We start from the raw sequence: 20,335 nt of genomic DNA on the forward strand, positions 1-20,335 counted from the left end.
GGTCATAAGGGAGGAGACCTGAATGCAAGGAAAAACTAACTTGGGACCCAGGAGGCCCTGGATCAAGTTCTGGCTCCATCCTAGGCTTCATCCCTGGTGAGGTGTGATCTTGGAAAAGTCACAGGCCTTCTTTGAACTTGGACGTGATGATTTGGCAGTAACAGGCCATGGTCCCACTCCTGCAGCGCCTCTGTTCCTGGGGACAGGGCTTGTTCCTTGGCTGTTTCCAAAGTTAGGGGCCTATAGACCCGTCCCTGCTCAGTCTCCTGATCCAAGCAGACTGGCTCTGGGGACATGATGCCCGAAAGGCTACTGAGACTCTCTCTCTCTTTAAAAACAACGAGGCATGGATGCTTTCACTGCGCAGCATCATATTGTCATTTAGAAGAGAAGCAGTTAAAATCCACTTTTGGTTTTATTGTCTCTAAATCCTACCCTTTTGACAGAGGAGAGGGAGGAAGCAAGCATGGTTGTCTTATGCATCTGAATGGAATTTCTTGAGATTTAATAGGAAAATAGAAACTGTATCGAGGGCTGTTGCTGGGAAAGTCAGCGTCATTTCACGCCAGGCCCAAAGCAAGCTTTTGGGGGCCTCATTCATGCTTCCACTTTTGATATGTCCTTAGATGGAGTTAAACACACGGGGGCAAACCTGTCATGAGGAAACTGCTAATTCCCACCTCTCCCCAACCCCCGGCCATATGGATGCTATTTCATGTCTCTGAGGCACAAGAATGTATGTTTTGTTTTTAGGAAGAAAACAAAATCCAAACTGGCATGTGATGGTCTGTGTGCACATTAGCGTCATCAGCTATAAAATGTGAATGACCCGAGAGGGAAAAGAACAGAATCCTGCTTTCTTAATTGGGAGCTTTCATCTTTTCCCCACCTGTCCTTCACAGGGAATGTTGGCCCTTGTGTTAAACTGCATTGACCGCTTAAATATCTACAACAGTGTTGCACACTTTGCGGGGATCGCAAGGGAGGAGAGTGGCATGGCTTGGAAGGAAATCCTGAACCTCCTCTACAAACTGCTCGGTAAGCACACACAGCCTCTCCCTGGGAAGATTTCTGAGGGGGCGTCTCTACATGGCTGATGGTCATCTAGCCCCATTCTTGGAAGTTTTTTCTTTTTTTTAAGATTTTGTTTATTTATTTGAGAGAGAGCATGATCAGGGTGAGGGGCAGAGGGAGAAGCAGACTCCCTCCTGAGCAAGGAGTCCCACGCAGGGCTCCATCCCAGGACCCAGGGATCACAACCTGAGCCAAAGACAGACGCTTAACCAGCTGAGCCACACAGGCTCCACTTGGAAGCCTTTTCTAACCATTTGATTCTGTTAGCCAGCCATACATTCTGTTAGCCAGCAGCTTATTGTATTTTCCACACTTAGAGCAAGAAGTCAGCAGAGAGTGAAAGCAGGTGGGGATCAGTCTTGCCAAAACCACCCATAACACCGTTGACAGTCACTTCGTCTCTCTGGACCTCAGTCCCTCCTCTTTAAAATGAGGGAACAAGACTCGAACGTGTTTGCAGCGCCCTCCACGTTTAGACTTGGACACCTGCACATTAAAGATGGTTCCTCTTTTCAGCTCTCTGACCTCTCATTGGCCACTTGTCAGGCAGTCCTGATTCCTGGTGCTTTGGCCTCTTCGTTATCTCCTTTTGTTCAGGGAATAAAGGTGGAGAGTGAAGAAGTTCCAGCACCCAGCCTTTCTTCTCACAGTATGGAGAGGGGGTGATGTCCCGGGGCCTGCGGTAACTAGCACCCCCACATGGGCCCAAACCACCACACTGGGGGAGGGAGGTGGTGGAAGACAGTATGAGCCTGTGTGAGAAGGTGGCCACTGGGAGTTACCCAGATGAGACGATGAAGCAGCATTTTGGGCTTTTGCTCTGAAGTGTATCTCCCATTAGAGGAAGTTCACAGAAAGGTGAGTGGGCCAGGGGGGGAGCTGAAGACATCCGGTTGGGCGCATTCTCGATGTCAAGGGTCAGGCTGATTGGACTACCACTGTAGTAAAATCCCTTCCAACTATAATACTTTGTAATGGTAAGGCTCTAACTCAGCAGTAATTTTTACAACAGGAGTAGTTAATAGTTACTGAGCTTTTTGTGCCAAGCAGTGGAATATCTCTTTTTGATCTGAGGAACAACACTTTGAGGTGTAGGTACTGTTACCCGTTTAGTCGTGAATCAAAAGAAACTGATGCTCAGAAATGTCATAACTTCCCTAAGGCCATACATGTCATAAATTCTAGAACTGTGGTGTGAGGCCAGCTGACCGCCCCCCAGCACCCTGTGCTTAACCCCTTTGTTGCAGCTGACCTGGAAATCCAACTGAATTCTGCCGTCCTCTAACTGTGGAGATACAAAGCAGAGGTCTGGAGGAAGTCCTTTCCTTATCCAAATATCTTTCAAGCATCTGTAAAACCTATCTTTGAAAACCAAAAGCATAAAGAACAAGTGCATGGGCCCAGTTTACATGGGTCTGTGGCAGAGGCCAGGTCTATGGAGGGCTGTTAGGTGGGTCTAGCTTGGTGAAAATCTACTGATAGCAAATTCTCTCCCTCCCTTAGCAATATCATCTACCAGTGGTTCTCAAACATGAGCAGGCATTAGAATCAAGTGGAGAGTTGGTTAAGACACTGATGCTGGGTCCCCTCCCAGAGGTTCAGATTCAGATTCAGATCTGGGATAAGGACAGAGAATTTGCATTTCCAACAATTTCTCAGGTGACACATTCCAGTCCTGGGACCACACTTCGGGAATCATTGTCACATGCTGATATGACTTAGATATTTTAGAGTTTCATGTTTCCTTATTATTCGCCTATTAGTTTAACCAAATTTCCCGGCTGTTTTCACTGGGATGCCTCCCTTAGCATGGAAAATTGCAAATCTCTAGCTAGGGTTAAGAAAACACTGCAAAGAATGGAGTTCTTAAACCAGTAACCAAGCAGATATTTTTCTTGCTTGTTGCTATCTGAAGTAATTTTATGAATTTGTGTGTTCGTTGTCTCTTTCACCTTCTTCATAAAGGCAGGGGATTTGCTGTTGTGTTCATACTGCTCTGTTCCCAGCAAGTAGACAGGTGTTCAGTGCATAAATTCTCTGGAATATTTGAGTGAATGGTAGATTTTTACTCTTCCAAATATAGGAACAATTGTATCCAAGAGCTTGGAAGGGGAAGATTGTTACACTCAGTTCCTTTTAGTTGCCTAGCAGTTAAGTATTTGACAGCTTCCCAAATTCTTATGCTCATCTCCGTGTCCTTTAACCTACATGCTCAAACATTTCCTTCTTTGCAGCTGCTCTCATTCGTGGAAACAGAAACAACTGCGCTCAATTCTCTAACAACCTCGACTGGCTAATCAGCAAACTGGACAGACTAGAATCTTCCTCAGGTAAGAAGTGGCAGGAAACAACTGCAGAAGGTGGGGTTTTCACCCTTTGTGTAAAAAAGAAAGAAAGAAAGAGAGAGAGAGAGAGAGAAAGAAAGAAAGAAAGAAAGAAAGAGTAAAAAAGTTGAATCCTTGAATAATTCTTTCTTCCACTGAATCAACAACAATCTGCAAATAATTACTCCCAACAAAAAGAAAGTCCTAAATCCTCCTGGCTTCGCTCTGGCTTTATTTAACAACAGTAAGCTAGACTTCAGTGATTTCCTTTTCTGTTTCATTTTTTACTTTGTGTGTTCATCTCCACCCCGTGGATCTTTTGATCGCCACCATCCCTCCCCACCCCCCCCCATTCCCCCCCCATCCCCCACTCAGTTTCCTGGTCTCTTCCCTTGCTGCCTGCACTCTTGTTCTCTGGGTTTCTAAATCCTCTCTGGACATCCTTCTCCTGACTGTTTGGTCAGAAGCAGACTGAACAATGACCATGGGAGAGGAGGAAATGATTGTCCCTCTCTCCCCCCTGCTGCCAACCTCGATCACCCTTGACGCCCTATCTACAACCCTTTTTTTTTTTTTAGATTTTTTTCCAATTTATTTATTTTCAGAAAAACAGGATTCATTATTTTTTCACCACACCCAGTGCTCCATGCAATTCGTGCCCTCTATAATACCCACCACCTGGTACCCCAACCTCCCACCCCCCCACCACTTCAAACCCCTCAGATTGTTTTTCAGAGTCCATAGTCTCTCCTGGTTCACCTCCCCTTCCAATTTACCCAAATTCCCTTCTCCTCTCTAATACCCCTTGTCCTCCATGCTATTTGTTATGCTCCACAAATAAGTGAAACCATATGATAATTGACTCTCTCTGCTTGACTTATTTCACTCAGCATAATCTCTTCCAGTCCCGTCCTTGTTGCTACAAAAGTTGGGTATTCATCCTTTCTGATGGAGGCATAATACTCCATAGTGTATATGGACCACATCTTCCTTATCCATTCGTACGTTGAAGGGCATCTTTGTTCTTTCCATAGTTTGGTGACCCTGGCCATTTCTGCTATAAACACTGGGGTACAGATGGCCCTTCTTTTCACGACATCTGTATCCTTGGGGTAAATACCCAGGAGTGCAATTGCAGGGTTATAGGGAAGCTCTATTTTTAATTTCTTGAGGAATCTCCACACTGTTCTCCAAAGAGGCTGCACCAACTTGCATTCCCACCACCAGTGGAAGAGGGTTCCCCTTTCTTCACATCCTCTCCAACACATGTTGTTTCTTGTTTTGTTAATTTTGGCCATTCTAACTGGTGTAAGGTGATATCTCAATGTGGTTTTAATTTGAATCTCCCTGAGGGCTAATGATGATGAACATTTTTTCATGTGTCTGATAGCCATTTGTATGTCTTCATTGGAGAAGTGTCTTTTCATATCTTCTGCCCATTTTTTGATATGTTTGCCTGTTTCGTGTGTGTTGAGTTTGAGGAGTTCATTATAGATCCTGGATATCAACCTTTTGTCTGTACTGTCATTTGCAAATATCTTCTCCCATTCCGTGGGTTGCCTCTTTGTTTTCTTGACTATTTCCTTGGCTGTGCAGAAGCTTTTGATTTTGATGAAGTCCCAAAAGTTTATTTTCGCTTTTGTTTCCTTTGCCTTTGGAGACATATCTTGAAAGAAGTTGCTGTGGCTGATATCGAAGAGATTACTGCCTATGTTCTCCTCTAAGATTCTGATAGATTCCTGTCTCACGTTGAGGTCTTTTATCCATTTTGAGTTTATCTTTGTGTACGGTGTAAGAGAATGGTCGAGTTTCATTCTTCTACATATAGCTGTCCAGTTCTCCCAGCACCATTTATTGAAGAGACTGTCTTTTTTCACTGTATATTTTGCAGAAATCAGTGGCTTTCTTATACACTAACAATGAAAATACAGAAAGGGAAATTAGAGAATCGATTCCATTTACTATAGCACCAAGAACCGTAAGATACCTGGGAATAAACCTAACCAAAGAGGTAAAGGATCTGTACTCGAGGAACTACAGAACACTCATGAAAGAAATTGAAGACGACACAAATAGATGGAAGACCATTCCTTGCTCTTGGATCGGAAGAATAAACATTGTTAAAATGTCTATACTGCCTAGAGCAATCTATACTTTTAATGCCATTCCGATCAAAATTCCACCAACATTCTTCAAAGAGATGGAGCAAATAATCCTAAAATTTGTATGGAATCAGAAGAGACCCCGAATCGCTAAGGAAATGTTGAAAAACAAAAATAAAGCTGGGAGCATCACGTTACCTGATTTCAAGCTTTATTACAAAGCTGTGATCACCAAGACAGCATGGTACTGGCATAAAAACAGACACATAGACCAGTGGAACAGAGTAGAGAGCCCAGATATGGGCCCTCAACTCTATGGTCAATTAATCTTCGACAAAACAGGAAAAAATATACAGTGGAAAAAAGACAGTCTCTACAACCCTTCTTGATGACTCACAGAGAATCTGAGCCAGGGAGAGTTTATCATGGTTAAGTGGCTGCGGTAAGGCTCAGCAGCTGTCTTCCTCAGAGATGAGTGGACATGACAAATGTGGGCCCCTTTCTGGGATACTGAGAGGTTTGATGCTTTTTTCATTGTCTAGAGATGGCTGGAGCTTGAACAGACAGACCAAAGGAAAGCTCTCTTAAGGACTATCCATCCACCTTCACCTGTGTCTTCCCAAGCCTCCATCTTCTTCAGTGCCTCCTCCATGGGCCAGATTATATTTCATAGTAATTTATTAAAGCCTCGAGAAATACAGACCAAGGGGAATTTTCTCAGTAAAACCAATAAGGACATAGGCCAACCACTTCCCTTATATTTCCATCATGGTGCTTTGCCCTTGTGTTTGCCAGGCTCTGGGGATACCAGCTAGCTTTTCTTCAATTTTCGCTTAATACGAAAAACCACATAGCATTCCGAGAAAAGGGGCAAAACAAGTAGTCTCTGTTTGGTGCGTTTATAGTTTGCTTGATACAGCAGTGCATTATGAAATGAAAATAATTTCTGGGGTGGTTCTCAGAAGAATTCTCATTCAAGGAAAACTCCAGATACTTTCTAAATTACTTGAAGGATCTTGAGAATTTGTTTTCAACTGGGCATTTGCTTTTTTAGATATATTTAAACTTAGGTGTTGCTTGGCTTGACCAAATTAAGAATTCAATTTTTACAGCCACTTCTCTATAATTTTTTCCTTTTTTAAATTGAAGTATGGCTGACATAGGGTCATATCAGTTTCAGGTGTAGGACGTAGTCAGCAATTCCATGCTGTACTCTGGGCTCCTCAGGATGCAGTCTTCACCTCTTCCCCACCCACCTTCCCTTTGGTAACCACTAGTTCTTCATAGTCAAGTCTCTTTTTTCCTTTGTTTTAGTTCTTAAATTCCACGTAGGAGTGAAGTCATCTGGTATTTGTTTTTCTCTGACTTATTTCACCTGCTGCTTGTCTGTATTTTGACATAGAAGGATGCATATCTTTGTCGAGGAGGAAGGGAGGTACAGTCAGTGCTAAACAAAACTCTCCTCTAAATTACAGACAAGGTAGGCTGCCGAGGCTCTTGAAGTCTGCCAGACACGGCAACAGTCTTTCTTCTGGCTGGAGATATTTAATACAGTCAAGGAACGGATAATATCCTGTCCCCTCAAGATGGTCTTTTCTCATAATTTAGGTTTCTAAATGATGGCCATTTCATGTCTGTCTGATTTTTTGTGACATTCATGCAGGTATCTTGGAAGTTTTGCACTGCATCTTGATTGAAAGCCCAGAAGCCTTAAATCTGATAGCCGAGGGCCACATCAAGTCCATCATCTCCCTGTTGGATAAGCATGGGCGGAATCACAAGGTAGGTATCAGAAAGAACCCAAACAATGATGGACTTGACCTGACATTTCCCTCCCCAATGCTTCATAAGCAGTATGTATTACTGAGAGCATGTGGACGAATCTCTTTCTTGGCTTTGATTTGGGGGTGGGGGTGGGGGAGAAGAGTTGACCTTGGGAAACTGAGGCTCCGAAAGAGCCTTCCTTACCTAGGCGCACACTCCAAGCCAGACAGTTACACTGCATCTTGCATGTTCTCTCTGTGTCTCCGCTTTCCAAGCCCGGGTCACTGTCTTCAGCCCTGAGCACACAGCCAACGAGGGGGAGGCACTGAGCTAGGAGGATCTGGGCAAGGCCAGCTGCAGTACTGGCTCCCACCCTCGGCCCAGGAACTCAGTACTGGAATAGCTAATACCAAGCTGTATAAAGAAGATACACAAAAATCAGATAAGACTAGTATAGGACGTCTTGGCAACTGGCTTGTTCATAAATGAAATCAGATTTATCCTGAGTCAAACTGTGTGATGTAAATGAATCTACATGAGCAGGCAAGAGGACTGAAGCTGCCAGCCCTTCCCTTTGATACAAAACAGCTGTGTGCTTTGGGGCCTCAGTGATACCCTCTGCGCAATGGAGAGAATGCCACTTCATTTTCTAAGGTGGAAAGCTCTATGGATATTTTGAGATGCCTTAAAATTCTGCCTAATTTTATGGAATTCTATGTCTTAGACAGAACGGTCTGCACAGAAGGTCTATTAAAATGTGTTTTTTCTTGGGCTTTCAATATCTGCCCTGTAGCCGGGTGGGGGTGGGGGGTACTGCTCTGATGAATGAGTGAGCTGGGGGGTCCTCAGGCTGAGGGAGAGTATTTCAAGAGCCAGTGACATAAGGGGCAGCAGCTGTGCACCTACACAGTGGAGAAAACTCAGCTTGGTTGCTGGGCCTCCTCATCTGGGGGCACTACTCTTTTGAGACACGCTCAGGGGGGTCTGGGAGAGTGAGCCTCCGCAGCTTCGCCGAGGTGTGTCTCCCTTAGGAAACAAGAAAGCCATGGTCCTTAGTATCGGTGGAATTGCTTGACAAAGAAGAGAAAGAAGAATGTGACTCCTGTAATTGCTTTCCTGAATGTGGTAAATCAAAGGCAGGCAGGAGGCTCCAGCATCAGACCCGCATCTGTTCCCTCCTGTCTGCAAAGCATAATAAGAGTAATTGATAAGCACCCAAGTAACACGCGGTCCGAGCCATGAGGTACATACAGATGTCAGGGGGAGCCCACTGATGGGAGAAAAGCTGCTCTCTCGTTTCATTGCTCCTGGGTCTTCTTTGTGATCATACCACATAACGTGCTTAATGAATAACCAGCTTTGTTATGGCTTCTGTGAGCCAGAAGCCACAAAGCGTGTAATGGATGGTACTTGGTGGCAAGTGGATGACTATTCGGCCCATTCCAAAGTGGAGAAATGGGAGTCCAAGTTGAGCCAAAGGACTTTTGCTACAAATCAATAACTGGGCTGATATGTGATCCCTGCGGATTACCAGAGCAACGTTTCATCTCCTAGAGCCAAGGTGCTGTTTGAGAAATTCCGGTGGTGTTGGGAAACTTCAGGCAGTATGTTCTAGGTACATAAAAGGCTCCTCAGGGATAGATCCCTTTTTTGTCTTTTGGTGGATTTTTGGATGAAGGTTGGCTTGCCATGAATTCAGACCTTCCCTTAGAAATGATGGGAGTGGATAAAATTTGTTTTCCCAGAGAAATCTGTCTCAGATCATCACCAGGGCTCCTTGCGTAGCTTTGTAAACAACGGAAAGGCCAGACTTCCGCTGGGATGTTTTCTCTTTGCTTGGAAAATACCAGTGTGTAGTGTTTTGCTCTTCAGGCCACTCCTTTTTCTCAAGTCCTGGGTTTTCACATGTGTCTGATCTCTTCACTTAGTTTTCCTTGAAGACAGGGACTGAGAATATAAAGCATTTTCAAACCACCAGGCACCTCCCAGCTCTTCCAATAACGGCAACAAATAATGATGACGATGACGATCGCGATCGTTGATTTTGCCTTTGACAAATGCCAGGTACTGCCCTCCGAGTTCACAGGTGTTTTCCTTTGTCCTCAGGATGACCCCAGGAAGTAGTGTTCTCATTTCCACTTGACAGCGGCCGAAGCAGGGCTGGCACGTGGGCCCTGAGATGTGAAGCCACCTGCCAGGGGGCCACCCAGCTAATTCATGACAGTCTAGAACCAGACTTTGGGTCTCCCACTCACAGTTTCACATTCTTCCCAGTGTTTCTCAAACTGCCTTCTCTGAGCTTGTTCTTTGGGGTCCGCATGTTCTGCGGGAATATTTTTAATTTTGTGTTCTTATTTTTACAGCTCTCTAAATACAAAACCATGCAGGGAAGAATTTGTAAGTAGAAGGCATTTTTATACAAGCTAGCATTTCTGAGACTGGAATTTGAATGTCCCTTTGGGTCTATCCACGGTCTTCAGGGTCGTGACATTTTTCTTTTTTTATTAAAAAAAAAAAAAAAAGGGTTGGACATCTCATGGTTTGATGAGCCCCTTTTTGTGCCACTCCAACTCTAATTGCCAGTTGAGAATGGAGAGTGTTTACAGTAGTGGCATTAGTATGCTTCCTTGCCTCTGAGATTTTTCACTTGTTAGCTCTTCTCCCTGCCATGGAAGACATTTCCACTCATCTAAATCATGATCAAGCAAAGACCAGGAAGTTTGAAGAAAAGAACCCAGTCTTTGGAGTGAAAAGGATAGGGAAGTGTACACTGGGAACATGCCTTTCTCTCAGGGTCCTCTGTCCCTCGACCTCTCCATGACTTGGCTCTTGCAGATTGCTCCCTATCTCCTCACTTCTTAGTTTTCCAGGACCCATCGCAGTTCTGTCTGCCTTTCAATATTTTACTCAAACGCCACTGCCTCCATGAAGCTTTTTCTGGTTCCAGTTGAACATGGTCTCCCCATTTCAAATCTTATGCAGCTAGCACTCCATTACTTGGTGGCTCCACTCTGCCCTTCCTACACATAGATGTCTCTCACAGACTCGAAGATCCTTCAAGGCAGCAACCAACTTTGCATTCCTCCCAGTGACGGGCTCTTATGTTATACATGGCAGGCACTTGATCCATGTTTGTTAAAGGTGTAATACATGAATAAAAGGAATGAATGAGTCAAGCCAGAGTCCATTCCCATCTTACTCTCTGTTAGTAGCACTGATTTTATTTTTTGGTAAAAAGAACAATTATCAAACCCTGTAAGTCATCTTCTGACTTTCCCATGGACTGAGCATTTGATAATAAAAATACAATATGACCTTTTTATTTGCCCCCAAACCTACCTTACTCCAGATCTCCTCAACATTGGCACAGGTAAAATTTTTTTTCAAGATTTTATTTATTTGGCAGAAAGATGGAGAACACAAGTAAGCAGAGAGGAAGAGGGAGAAGCAGGCTCTCTGCTGAGTAGGGAACCCCATGCAGGGCTCCATCCCAGGACCCTGGGATCATGACCTGAGCTGAAAGCAGCTGCCTAACTGACTGAGCCACCCAGGCACCCCAGATAAAAGTTGGTTTTTGGCTTTTTGTTGTTGTTGTTTTTCTATAAGGATTTGGAGCCACTTATGAAAAAAATATGTGTATGGTAAAATAGGATCATCATGGGTCCTGAGAAAGTATAGAACAGAATTGAAGGTTTGGCCTAGGTTGGGGGAAAGATAGAACACAGGTAAGCAAACCATCAACTCCCACAAAGTTGCTGAATCATCTCTGAGCTCCCAGGCAGCCAAGGCAATAAATATTTCCAGCCACCCGGTTCATATCCACAACAAGAAAAAAGTATGTTCCTCAGAGGCTTCAAAATCCTCATTTTCCAATCTAGGACTTGATTTTTTTAAAAATCACAGAATAAGTACAATTAGCATCTTTATAGCATTTACACAGAATAAATACATTTTAGCATGGAGCTGTTTATAGACAGAAGCTAAAGGACAGAATGCAACAGCCAAATGAGGTTTCCATGGATATACAGTAGGTATTTTTTTTCTTTTTATTTTTTTTAATTTATTTTTTTTTCAGTGATCCAAAATTCATTGTTTATGCAGCACACCCAGTAGGTATTTATTTTTAAAGAATTCCCACATAAGCCTGTGTTTGGGAGTAGAGACTAGTGGAGCTAAAAAAACAAACGGGGAGGATGTTGAATTAACTGAGGTGTCAGTAACAAAAAAGGATGACAAGCAGAAGCTGATGACCTCCACAGAATGAGCCAGGGAAATTCTCACATTGGGCCAGGGTATAGATAGAAGCCTAACTCCTAAAATGAACAACCCCAAATTCTCATAAGGAAGATTGCTTTTTCCACATTGCAGCCCTAGGCCACTCAGTGGGAGGGCTCCAGTCCCTTCATCCCTTAGAACAGGGCTTCTCAGAAGGCACTGTGCTTACCCATCATGTTAAAATGAAGGTTCTCAGCTGGTAAGTCTGGCAGGGGTGGGAAGGTGCTCCTAAACCCCTGCATTTCTGGCAAACTCCAAGGTAATGCTAGTACTGCTGGGTCACAGTTGGAGTACAACTTTGTTATCTTTCCTAATCTCTACATCCAGCTAGAAAGAGAGTGTGAGTGCAAGGGGGACTATGTAGACGTTTTAGGTGATGTCCACTCACTTTCCAGTGCCCACAACTCAGTCACATGATGCCACATCCCTGCAAGGGTAGCTGGGAATTGTAGCCCCTGCAGGCTCAGGACTAGAAGGAAATGGAATGTGGTGACTGCTGAGCAGTACCTACCACAGCTGGCCACACGTCCCAGAGGTCACTAAGATGCTCCCTCTCCATCAGAAGTATATATGACCCCTAGGTTCAATGCTTGTGCATTCCCCTGTGGTGGTTCATGTTGTCTACACTCCCTTCACCTTTAAAAGAACCCATTTAAGCTTTTTAAGAAAAAAAAGTTTGGCCCCATTCCTCTATTTTACCCTGAGAAATGCCTTCTAAAATAGAGCGTAGGAGTGTCTGGGGGGCTCGGTCAGTTAAGTGTCTGCCTTCTGCTCAGGTCATGATCCCAGGGCTCTGGGACTGAGCCCCACATGGGGCTCCCTGCTCAGCAGGGAGTCTGCTTCTCCCTCTCCCTCTGCAGCTCCCCCTGCTTGTGTTCTCTCTCTCTTTCTCTCTCAAGTAAATAAAATCTTTTAAAAATTTAAATTTAAAAATAAAGTTAAAACAGGGGTGCCTGGGTGGCTCAGTGGGTAAAAGCCTCTGCCTTCGGCTCGGGTCATGATCTCAGCGTCTTGGGATCGAGCCCCGCATCAGGCTCTCTGCTTAGCAGGGAGCCTGCTTCCCCCTCTCTGCCTACTTGTGATCTCTCTGTCAAATAAATAAAATTTAAAAAATAAATTAAAAAAAAAAGTTAAAATGAAACAAAGCCTAAACCATGTCAACCCCATTGCTTTATGGCATCATTTATTTAGAGGTGAGACACTCTGTTCATCTAGTGCTTCTCACAGAGCCTTTTTCCTCCTGGTTTTTCCTATTGTGTGTGGATTAAGCACGGCTCTCCCTCTGGCTCTGACAGCAAAGCTCCCGGAACCTTCACTCTGAGGCAGGACGGATGACAATGTGTGATAGGCTGGATCATAAGTATTTAATTTCCTGACCATCTATGGCTCTTTTCTTAGAATGAGAAATTATCCTCTGGATTTCCAGTTCCACGGTCAATATGTTTCACAGGGCACCAGTGGTGAGGGTTCTCCATTAGAGTACCGTTGGGATTCTTTTCTACTTGTCCCATAAATGTGCTTTGTATTACTCTGGAGCGGAATTGACATTCAGGGAGTCAGGTAGAAAATTGGTTTGTGAGAATTATGGATACTAATGCCAACAACCTGGAGCCATCCAACCCCACTAAGCACTGAGTCTTAGCGGCCACTTTGAAAGACTGAGATGCCACTGGCGTTCGTGCTGGTTATTTATGGACTGCTGTTTGCACATTCCTCCTGGTAGGAGAGAGAGGGAGGAGCCGGGCCTGGCCCAGCACAGTTTGCTCTGTCAATACAGGAACACAAAATTGGAATGTCAGAGGATACAGCCCAAGGAGACAGTGGGTGGGAGGCAGGGGGGCTCTTTCCATTTCTAGCTTAGCTGGAAAACAAAGAGAAGTGGCTTGGTGACTGGTCTCATAGCTTCAAGGGCCATTTGGGCTCTTGAAAGTTTTGTTCTCCTTCTAGGGGTAGAACGTTTTTGAATACCGATTTGTGGGAGTAGATGGGTATCTTAATGAATTTTGACATTATCACAGCCAGAGACCCAAGAACTGGAATCTGCCCTATTATCTGCTCTGCTGACTTACCGGAGGTTCCCAGGCCTACTACATGACCTTGGCCAAAAGGGAGTCTAGTGCTATTAAATAACAAAAGTTCAACCAAGGAAATTTTAAAGATTGAATTGGCTTTATTAACTGATTCATGAATTGGGCAGCATCCCTTCTAGCAGTAGAGGGGAGCTCCAAAGGACTACAGAGAAGGAAAGTTCTTTCTTTAAGGTAGAGGGCAGCGGCGGGGGGGGTGGTGGTGGTGGTGGTGGTTATTAGCAAAGAATCCATTTGTTTTACGCAGTGTCGCCCTCCTTAGGGGAACAGATGGGGTGTATCAGGAAACTTCCTAGAGCTGACCAGGAAATTTCCATGTTGACTGGTTAAAGGTTACATTCCTAAGGGCTTGAAATTGCTGTTTGGTTACGTAGTGAGTTTTGGTTTACTGACATGGGACCCTAACCTAAGCGATGCCATTTTGGGTCTGTGGTTTTCTATTCAACGGTGCTTTTCATAAAAGAGCTGTATGCATGCCTGCTGATGCCGAGGCCGGGTGGGAGCACAAACTTGGGCTTAACGCCAGTGAAGGCCCTTCTAGGGCTTGCCCCTGCTCATGCACGACTCCAGGAGAGAGTCAAGCCTGGACTTTGCACTCTCGATGCCTCATCTCAGCCTAGTCCTGCCGTGGCTAGGATAGTAACCTAGACAGTCTGTCTTCAGAGCTCAGACTCCCGCCTGTTTGAGCAGAATAGTGATCACAAGGAACACACCTAGTTTGGGGAGTGCGGGGTGGCTAAGATGAGGGCTGAGAGGTTAGAAGAAAGCCAGCTTCATTTCCTAAGAGGCAGCAGGTTCCAACATGGCTCACTGATGCCTGTTGAGGGAGGTGGAGTGCCCTTGACTTGGAATAGGTCCTCCGGCTTGTCACTGATGGGGTTTTGGAATAGAGGTGAGGTACGGTGGGGTGGAGTTGGGAGCCGATGACCAAGAAAGAATTCTTGAGAGAATGATCTTTATTATAGCACAGGAGACAGGATCTGTGGGTAGAAAGCACTGCTGCACTTCAGTTGTGATGTTGTGCACTGATTATATCCTATGGGGTTGGGGGAGGTAAGGAAAAAGGGAGTTTTCCAAAAGAACTTTCACATACTAAAGACTCATGGGATACCAGAAGCCTTACCATTGTCAAATTAAGGTTGTTGACCTCTCTAGTAAGGCATTAACATTTAGATAGTGGGGAACTTCCTGGAGAAATATTCTACTCTCTGCCCGCTTCAAGTATTTGAATGGGCTGCAGGGTATAAAGACATTTAATTGTATCTGCATTCCCTTTTGGATGCTATCGCTAAGGCTTTTGTAAGTAAACTGAGGGAGACTCAGGATCTTGATTCCTACAGGTTAACTAATTGTTCTTCCTTTAGGGCAGCGGAGAGTACCTGAGGAGTGTCACATTTATCCCAGGGCTGGGGAGGGCATGCAGGGTGTCAGCTTCTGCTTTGCCCTCTACTTTGCCTCATCATCACACAGGAGGCCTGCTTCCTTCCTGCGTCTTGGCAGTCAAGTCCTGCCCCCAGTGCCCTCCTGGTGGTTCTGAGGTTTGGGGGGATGTATCCCGTTGCAGGTTCTGGACGTGCTGTGTTCCCTCTGTCTCTGCAATGGGGTTGCTGTCAGAGCCAACCAGAATCTGATTTGTGACAACTTGCTGCCCCGGAGGAACTTGCTCCTGCAGACACGGCTAATTAATGATGTGACCAGGTAAGGCCCCCACTGTCATCCCAAAGTGTCCATCTTGTTTCCAGACAGGAAAGGAAGAGGGCTAGCGCTGTCTACCCATCATATTCCTGGTGAAGTCGGCGTGGGAGAGGAGATAGGGACAGATGTGTCCTGTTTTAGGGCCTCGTACTCCAACCCCTTTCACAGAGTTTCAAACTTCAGTGGAGTGTATGTTCCACCTGAAGGCTGAGGAATTTGACCGGAAGTGGTCTGCCATGTTGCATGTTCTACTTTAACATAGGTCTTGTACATTCTTTGTAATGTATTCAATTTTATTTTAATAAACCACATTTTTTTTCTTAAAATCTTTTAATAGAATGGATGTCCCATGTTGATCCTGTGGTTTCTTGTTCATCCTATGGCCCATGGTCATTGACCCAAGGGTTATCTGCCAAGGCCAGGATGAACATCCTGAGCTCACACAGAATCCTAGCCTGCTGGTCTGTAATGCAGCTCATGGAAGTCATGTGAACTCACTGGCCTTGTGTCAGGCAGGCCTAAGGTTCTTGAGCAATTTTCTGCCTAGGCTCACTCCGTAATCTACATGGTGAGGAAAGAACTTCTCTGAAGTGCAGAGCAGACCTGAACCATCCACATAGACTTTGTTTTGGTACTTGTCTGGTTTTCTGTTGCCTACCCAGAATGGGGCACAGCCCCCAGCGCAGAAGAGTGGACATCTAAGAATAGCATTCCAATTGGAGAGAAGCTCCAAATGCTTTGTCCTCAGCTTCTAACCATTTTGCTGGATATATGAAATCCTCCAGCCCGTAACAAGTTGGCCAAAAGTGACTTCTGTTCCCCTCTCCCCTTTTTTGCCTTTTTAGGTTGAATTTTATTTTTTTTTCAGCTTCATTTATTGAGGCATAATTAACGAACAAAATTGTAAGTTATTTAGAGTGTAGAATGTGATGATTTAGTATACATATACATGAAAGGGTTTGCCCCATAGGTTCATTAATAAATCCTTGACCTCACGTATTTACCTCTTCTGTGTGTGTGAAAACTAAGTTCTACTCTCTTGGCAAAGTTCAGTTGTACAATACAGTGTTAGTTGATCAACTACGTTACCATGTTATAATTTGATCCTCGGACTTATAACTTCTTATAACTGGAAGTCTGTTTGCTTTTACTAACTTCTCTTAATCCCACCCTCCTCCTCAACCCCTGGCAACCACTTGTCTACTCTCTGTTTCTAGGAGTTTGATTTTTTTTTTTTTTGGTTTCACATATAAGAAGTTGCATGCAGTATTTGTCTTTCTCTGCTTGGCATCTGTCTGTCTTTCCCCCTCTTTCCTTCCCTTTCTTTCTCTCTCTCTCTCACTCTCTTTCTTTCCTTCTTTCTTTCTTGTCTTGCTTTCTTCTAATAGTGATTTCTTCATGCTTTCAAGAGGCCATTCTTATAAGTAATGCTTCGTTGAAAAGCTGCTGCTGTGAGAATAGGGATGCTTGGACCAATTCCTCAGGACATGGGACTTGAGTGAACTATTTCTTCCACTTAAAGAAAGAAACAAGGGGCTGTAGTTACACAGCTCTGCAACATTTTTGCATGTTTTACCCAAGGTCGACACTCAGCAAATGTTGGTTGCCTTCAATGGAATAAGGAGACATTCTTTATATTTTTAAATAGAATTAATGTCCTGACACCTCCCACTAAGAACTTGATCAAGTGTTAGAGGCTCTACGCACATTGGGGAGGGTCTGTGCTATGGTGAGTGCTGTGAAATGTGTAAGACTGATGATTCACAGACCTGTACCCCTGGGGCAAATAATAGATGTTAATGAAAAATTAATTAATTAAAAGAATAATAATACAAAAACACAAATTGCTCTTGACTTCAGTTCACAGTGTGCCCTGGGATCTTACTCAACTTGCTCTCTGTTTTTCTCGGTGCCTAAGAGTCTGTAGACGCCACTTGTTCCATGTTTCATTTCAGCATTCGGCCCAACATCTTCCTTGGAGTTGCCGAGGGCTCGGCGCAGTACAAGAAGTGGTACTTCGAGCTGATTATCGACCAGGTGGACCCCTTCCTAACAGCTGAGCCCACACACTTGCGGGTGGGCTGGGCCTCCTCCTCTGGCTATGCTCCATACCCTGGCGGGGGAGAAGGATGGGGAGGCAATGGTGTCGGCGATGACCTCTACTCCTATGGCTTTGATGGACTTCACCTTTGGTCAGGTGAGCACCTTGCCAGAGCCTCTGCCCCTTGTCTCTTCCTGAGGATGAGTGAAGCTTGAATTGTTCAGGCTGCAATGATCGTTACCTGTTGAAATGATACAGAAGCAGGAATCTCAATGAATTAGGTGGTGGGAAGAGCATCAGACCTGACATGAGACTGTCCTGCTTTGAAACCATGATTCTAGTACTTCCAGCTGGGTGACCCAGTGTGGATCCCACAACCGCTCTCAAGCTCAGTGTCTGTATCATGCAGACATTATTGCATAGGGTTTTCAGGACAATATAGCCAAGCAGGGAAAGAGACTCAACCTTTCTTTACTGGGCAGTAAGCTGCACACCTTTCATACATTGTTTTTCCTCACTTTATTTTGACAATGATCCCTTGATGGAGGTAGTATTGACCTCATCTTGCATATGTGGAAAACAACACAAAGAAACGTCAGAAATGCGTCGCAGTCACACAGCGAAGGATCCAGATCTGATCAAGTCCGTTGTTATGTCAATGCAGCATGTTGCTTCATGATACACTTCATAAAATGTCTGGATCGGTGCCTGACATATCGTAAATGCCAGTCATTTTTAAAAAAATGCAAAGCTTCCTTTTTCAAAAGACACAGATGCTTTCCCTAAACATGTCCATGGCCTATGCCTGGGGGAATGGATGAGATGATGTCTGGATGAAAATAGAGATCTGAGTTTGAGGCTTTCACCCAGACCCAGAGTTCTAGCTGCTCCGTCTGTCATCCACAGCATGTTGTATCTATCGGTATCTTTCGCACACCTGAGATTGGAGTCATTGTGTCCCTTCTAGAAATCCCTTATGTAAGTGTGCCTCTTATGTAAGAAACCATGACACATATTCTTCCCCTAATCCAGTACGAGGGCAAAGTTTGTCTCTACAACACAAACCTATGTATTTTAGATGGGGAACTCCATAACCCCTCACATTTTCCTTCCTCCTTCAGCCTTCAGGCTAAAACCATCAGCTTGGCTTCTGATGACATTTCTTATGGTTGGTCTGTATTTTCAGTTAGTCCATATGGGTTTGTTTTTTTTTTTTAAGTTTTTTGTGTGTTGTACCTTCAGTAGAAACATTTAACATTTTTTAGAATTGCTTTCAACTTACTTGTTTATTTATTTATCCTGGATCATTGGCAGGAAGAAAAAAATGCCTGTCCACATTTTGTGTGTCCCAGGGGACAGCATGGTGCAGACAAAAGCAGCTGCAAAATGGCAGGACGAGTGAAGCGAAAGCCTTGTCTTGTTGTTCTCTTATCCTCCCAACTTACCCTTTCCCGCTTCTATTTCATGGGGAGTCAGGGTGGATCTTCCCTTCTTGGATCATGGAGCCCGTGTCTGGCTGTACAGGAGTAGCCTTTAGTGTAGGTTATCAGTGGACATCATAACATTCTCAGAAAGCTGTGTCAGAGGAAGTGATCTGAAAAGAAAGAGTTCTTATCCTGGTTCGCATCTACATCTGAATTTGGTAGGGTTGAATCTCTGAGAGAATGAGTGGAATTAACTTGAGAAAATCATCCCCCCCCACCCCCCACTGGGTGCTGCTCATCTCCTGCCATCTTGTCATCATAACGCAAGCTGCCATCCCAGGCTACACCTGAAGAGAATGCTGGGGATTGGTTAAGGAAATGTGGAGGACACCTAGACCATTAGGTGAGGCAGATTGGACCTTGTTTCAAAGAGAAACCATTCTCAAAGGAAAAGTTTTCCTCAGTCCTTCCCAAATTTTGTAGCACTGCATGGTGCATTTGGTATGTCCCTTCACAAAATATGTAGAATGAATACATCAACAGATCAGGAGACAGAGAACCCAGTGCACTCAGAAGAGACTACTATTGGCATTTCAGACTCTGAACATCCATCTAGTTGTGTATCATTCCAGGATTATGCAGCACTTCTGTCACTCCTCTTGTCCTATCTCCTCAGAAGACTGGAAACTGGATGTGCCGAGCCCACGCCAGTCATCACTAGCAGTGGCCCTTCCGATTAGTGATAGAGGAAAGGGACTTGGGACTAGGCACTTCAAATGCTGATTGCGTCTCTCTGGACATTACCCACACTTAGTAATACAATGCCATATAGGTCGGCACCAGAGCGACTCAGTCGGTTAAGCATCTGCCTTCAGCTCAGGTCATGATCCCAGGGTTCTGGGATCAAGTCCCGCATCGGGCTCCCTGCCCAGTGGGGAGCTGTATTCAAACAGCTTCGTCTCAGTCCTGAGCATCTCATGAGATGTGGAGAAAACAATGTCCACAAGACTTATGTCTTTCGTGCTCATTAAAACACAAAGCCTCCTTGGGTCTGGCATCATTCTGAATTCTCTACCCAGCACACAGGGAACATATATCTGGCAGAAGGCATGGCAGGTAAATATGCCAACGTGTGCCCCAGCAGAAGAAATAAGGTCTCTGTTAATGACTCCCACCAGGACAGCAGTGAATTTCAGACTATCTGATGAAAAAATAATTGTTGGATGAAGAAATGAAATGGAAATGATATTCTAGCTTACTACAGGGAGGAGTGGAGGATGGCAAAGGAGAGATGCTGGAAACTCACCGTGACAAGTTTTCTCCTTTCCTTGAGATGTAAATACACAGATCCAGTAACTTTAAACTTATCTGTATGCGTAAATTAAACTACTGCCTTGAACTGATCTTTAATGTATTTATTAAAGACAATAGATATTGTCGTTATTGGAAGGAACTATCGTGCCCCAACACTTTGTCACCAGAAAGAGTCAAGAAGAAACAGCATGGCTTTGGATTTGTGCCTGGGTTTGAATGCCAGCTCTTCTGCTTA

General features: G+C 44.5%; 1 protein-coding gene across 1 annotated transcript in view; it reads left to right on the top strand.

The window, feature by feature from the left end:
• The window catches only part of RYR3 (ryanodine receptor 3), a 515,475-nt gene that overhangs the window by 268,682 nt on the left and 226,458 nt on the right, over positions 1-20,335 (top strand). Inside the window, 5 exon segments of the mRNA XM_044230143.1 lie at positions 903-1,038; positions 3,309-3,404; positions 7,164-7,282; positions 15,191-15,324; positions 17,277-17,518. Coding sequence (XP_044086078.1) covers positions 903-1,038; positions 3,309-3,404; positions 7,164-7,282; positions 15,191-15,324; positions 17,277-17,518 — 727 coding nt within the window.

This window comes from Neovison vison, chromosome 13 (assembly GCF_020171115.1).
Source record: "Neovison vison isolate M4711 chromosome 13, ASM_NN_V1, whole genome shotgun sequence".
Classification (NCBI taxonomy): Eukaryota; Metazoa; Chordata; class Mammalia; order Carnivora; family Mustelidae; genus Neogale; species Neogale vison.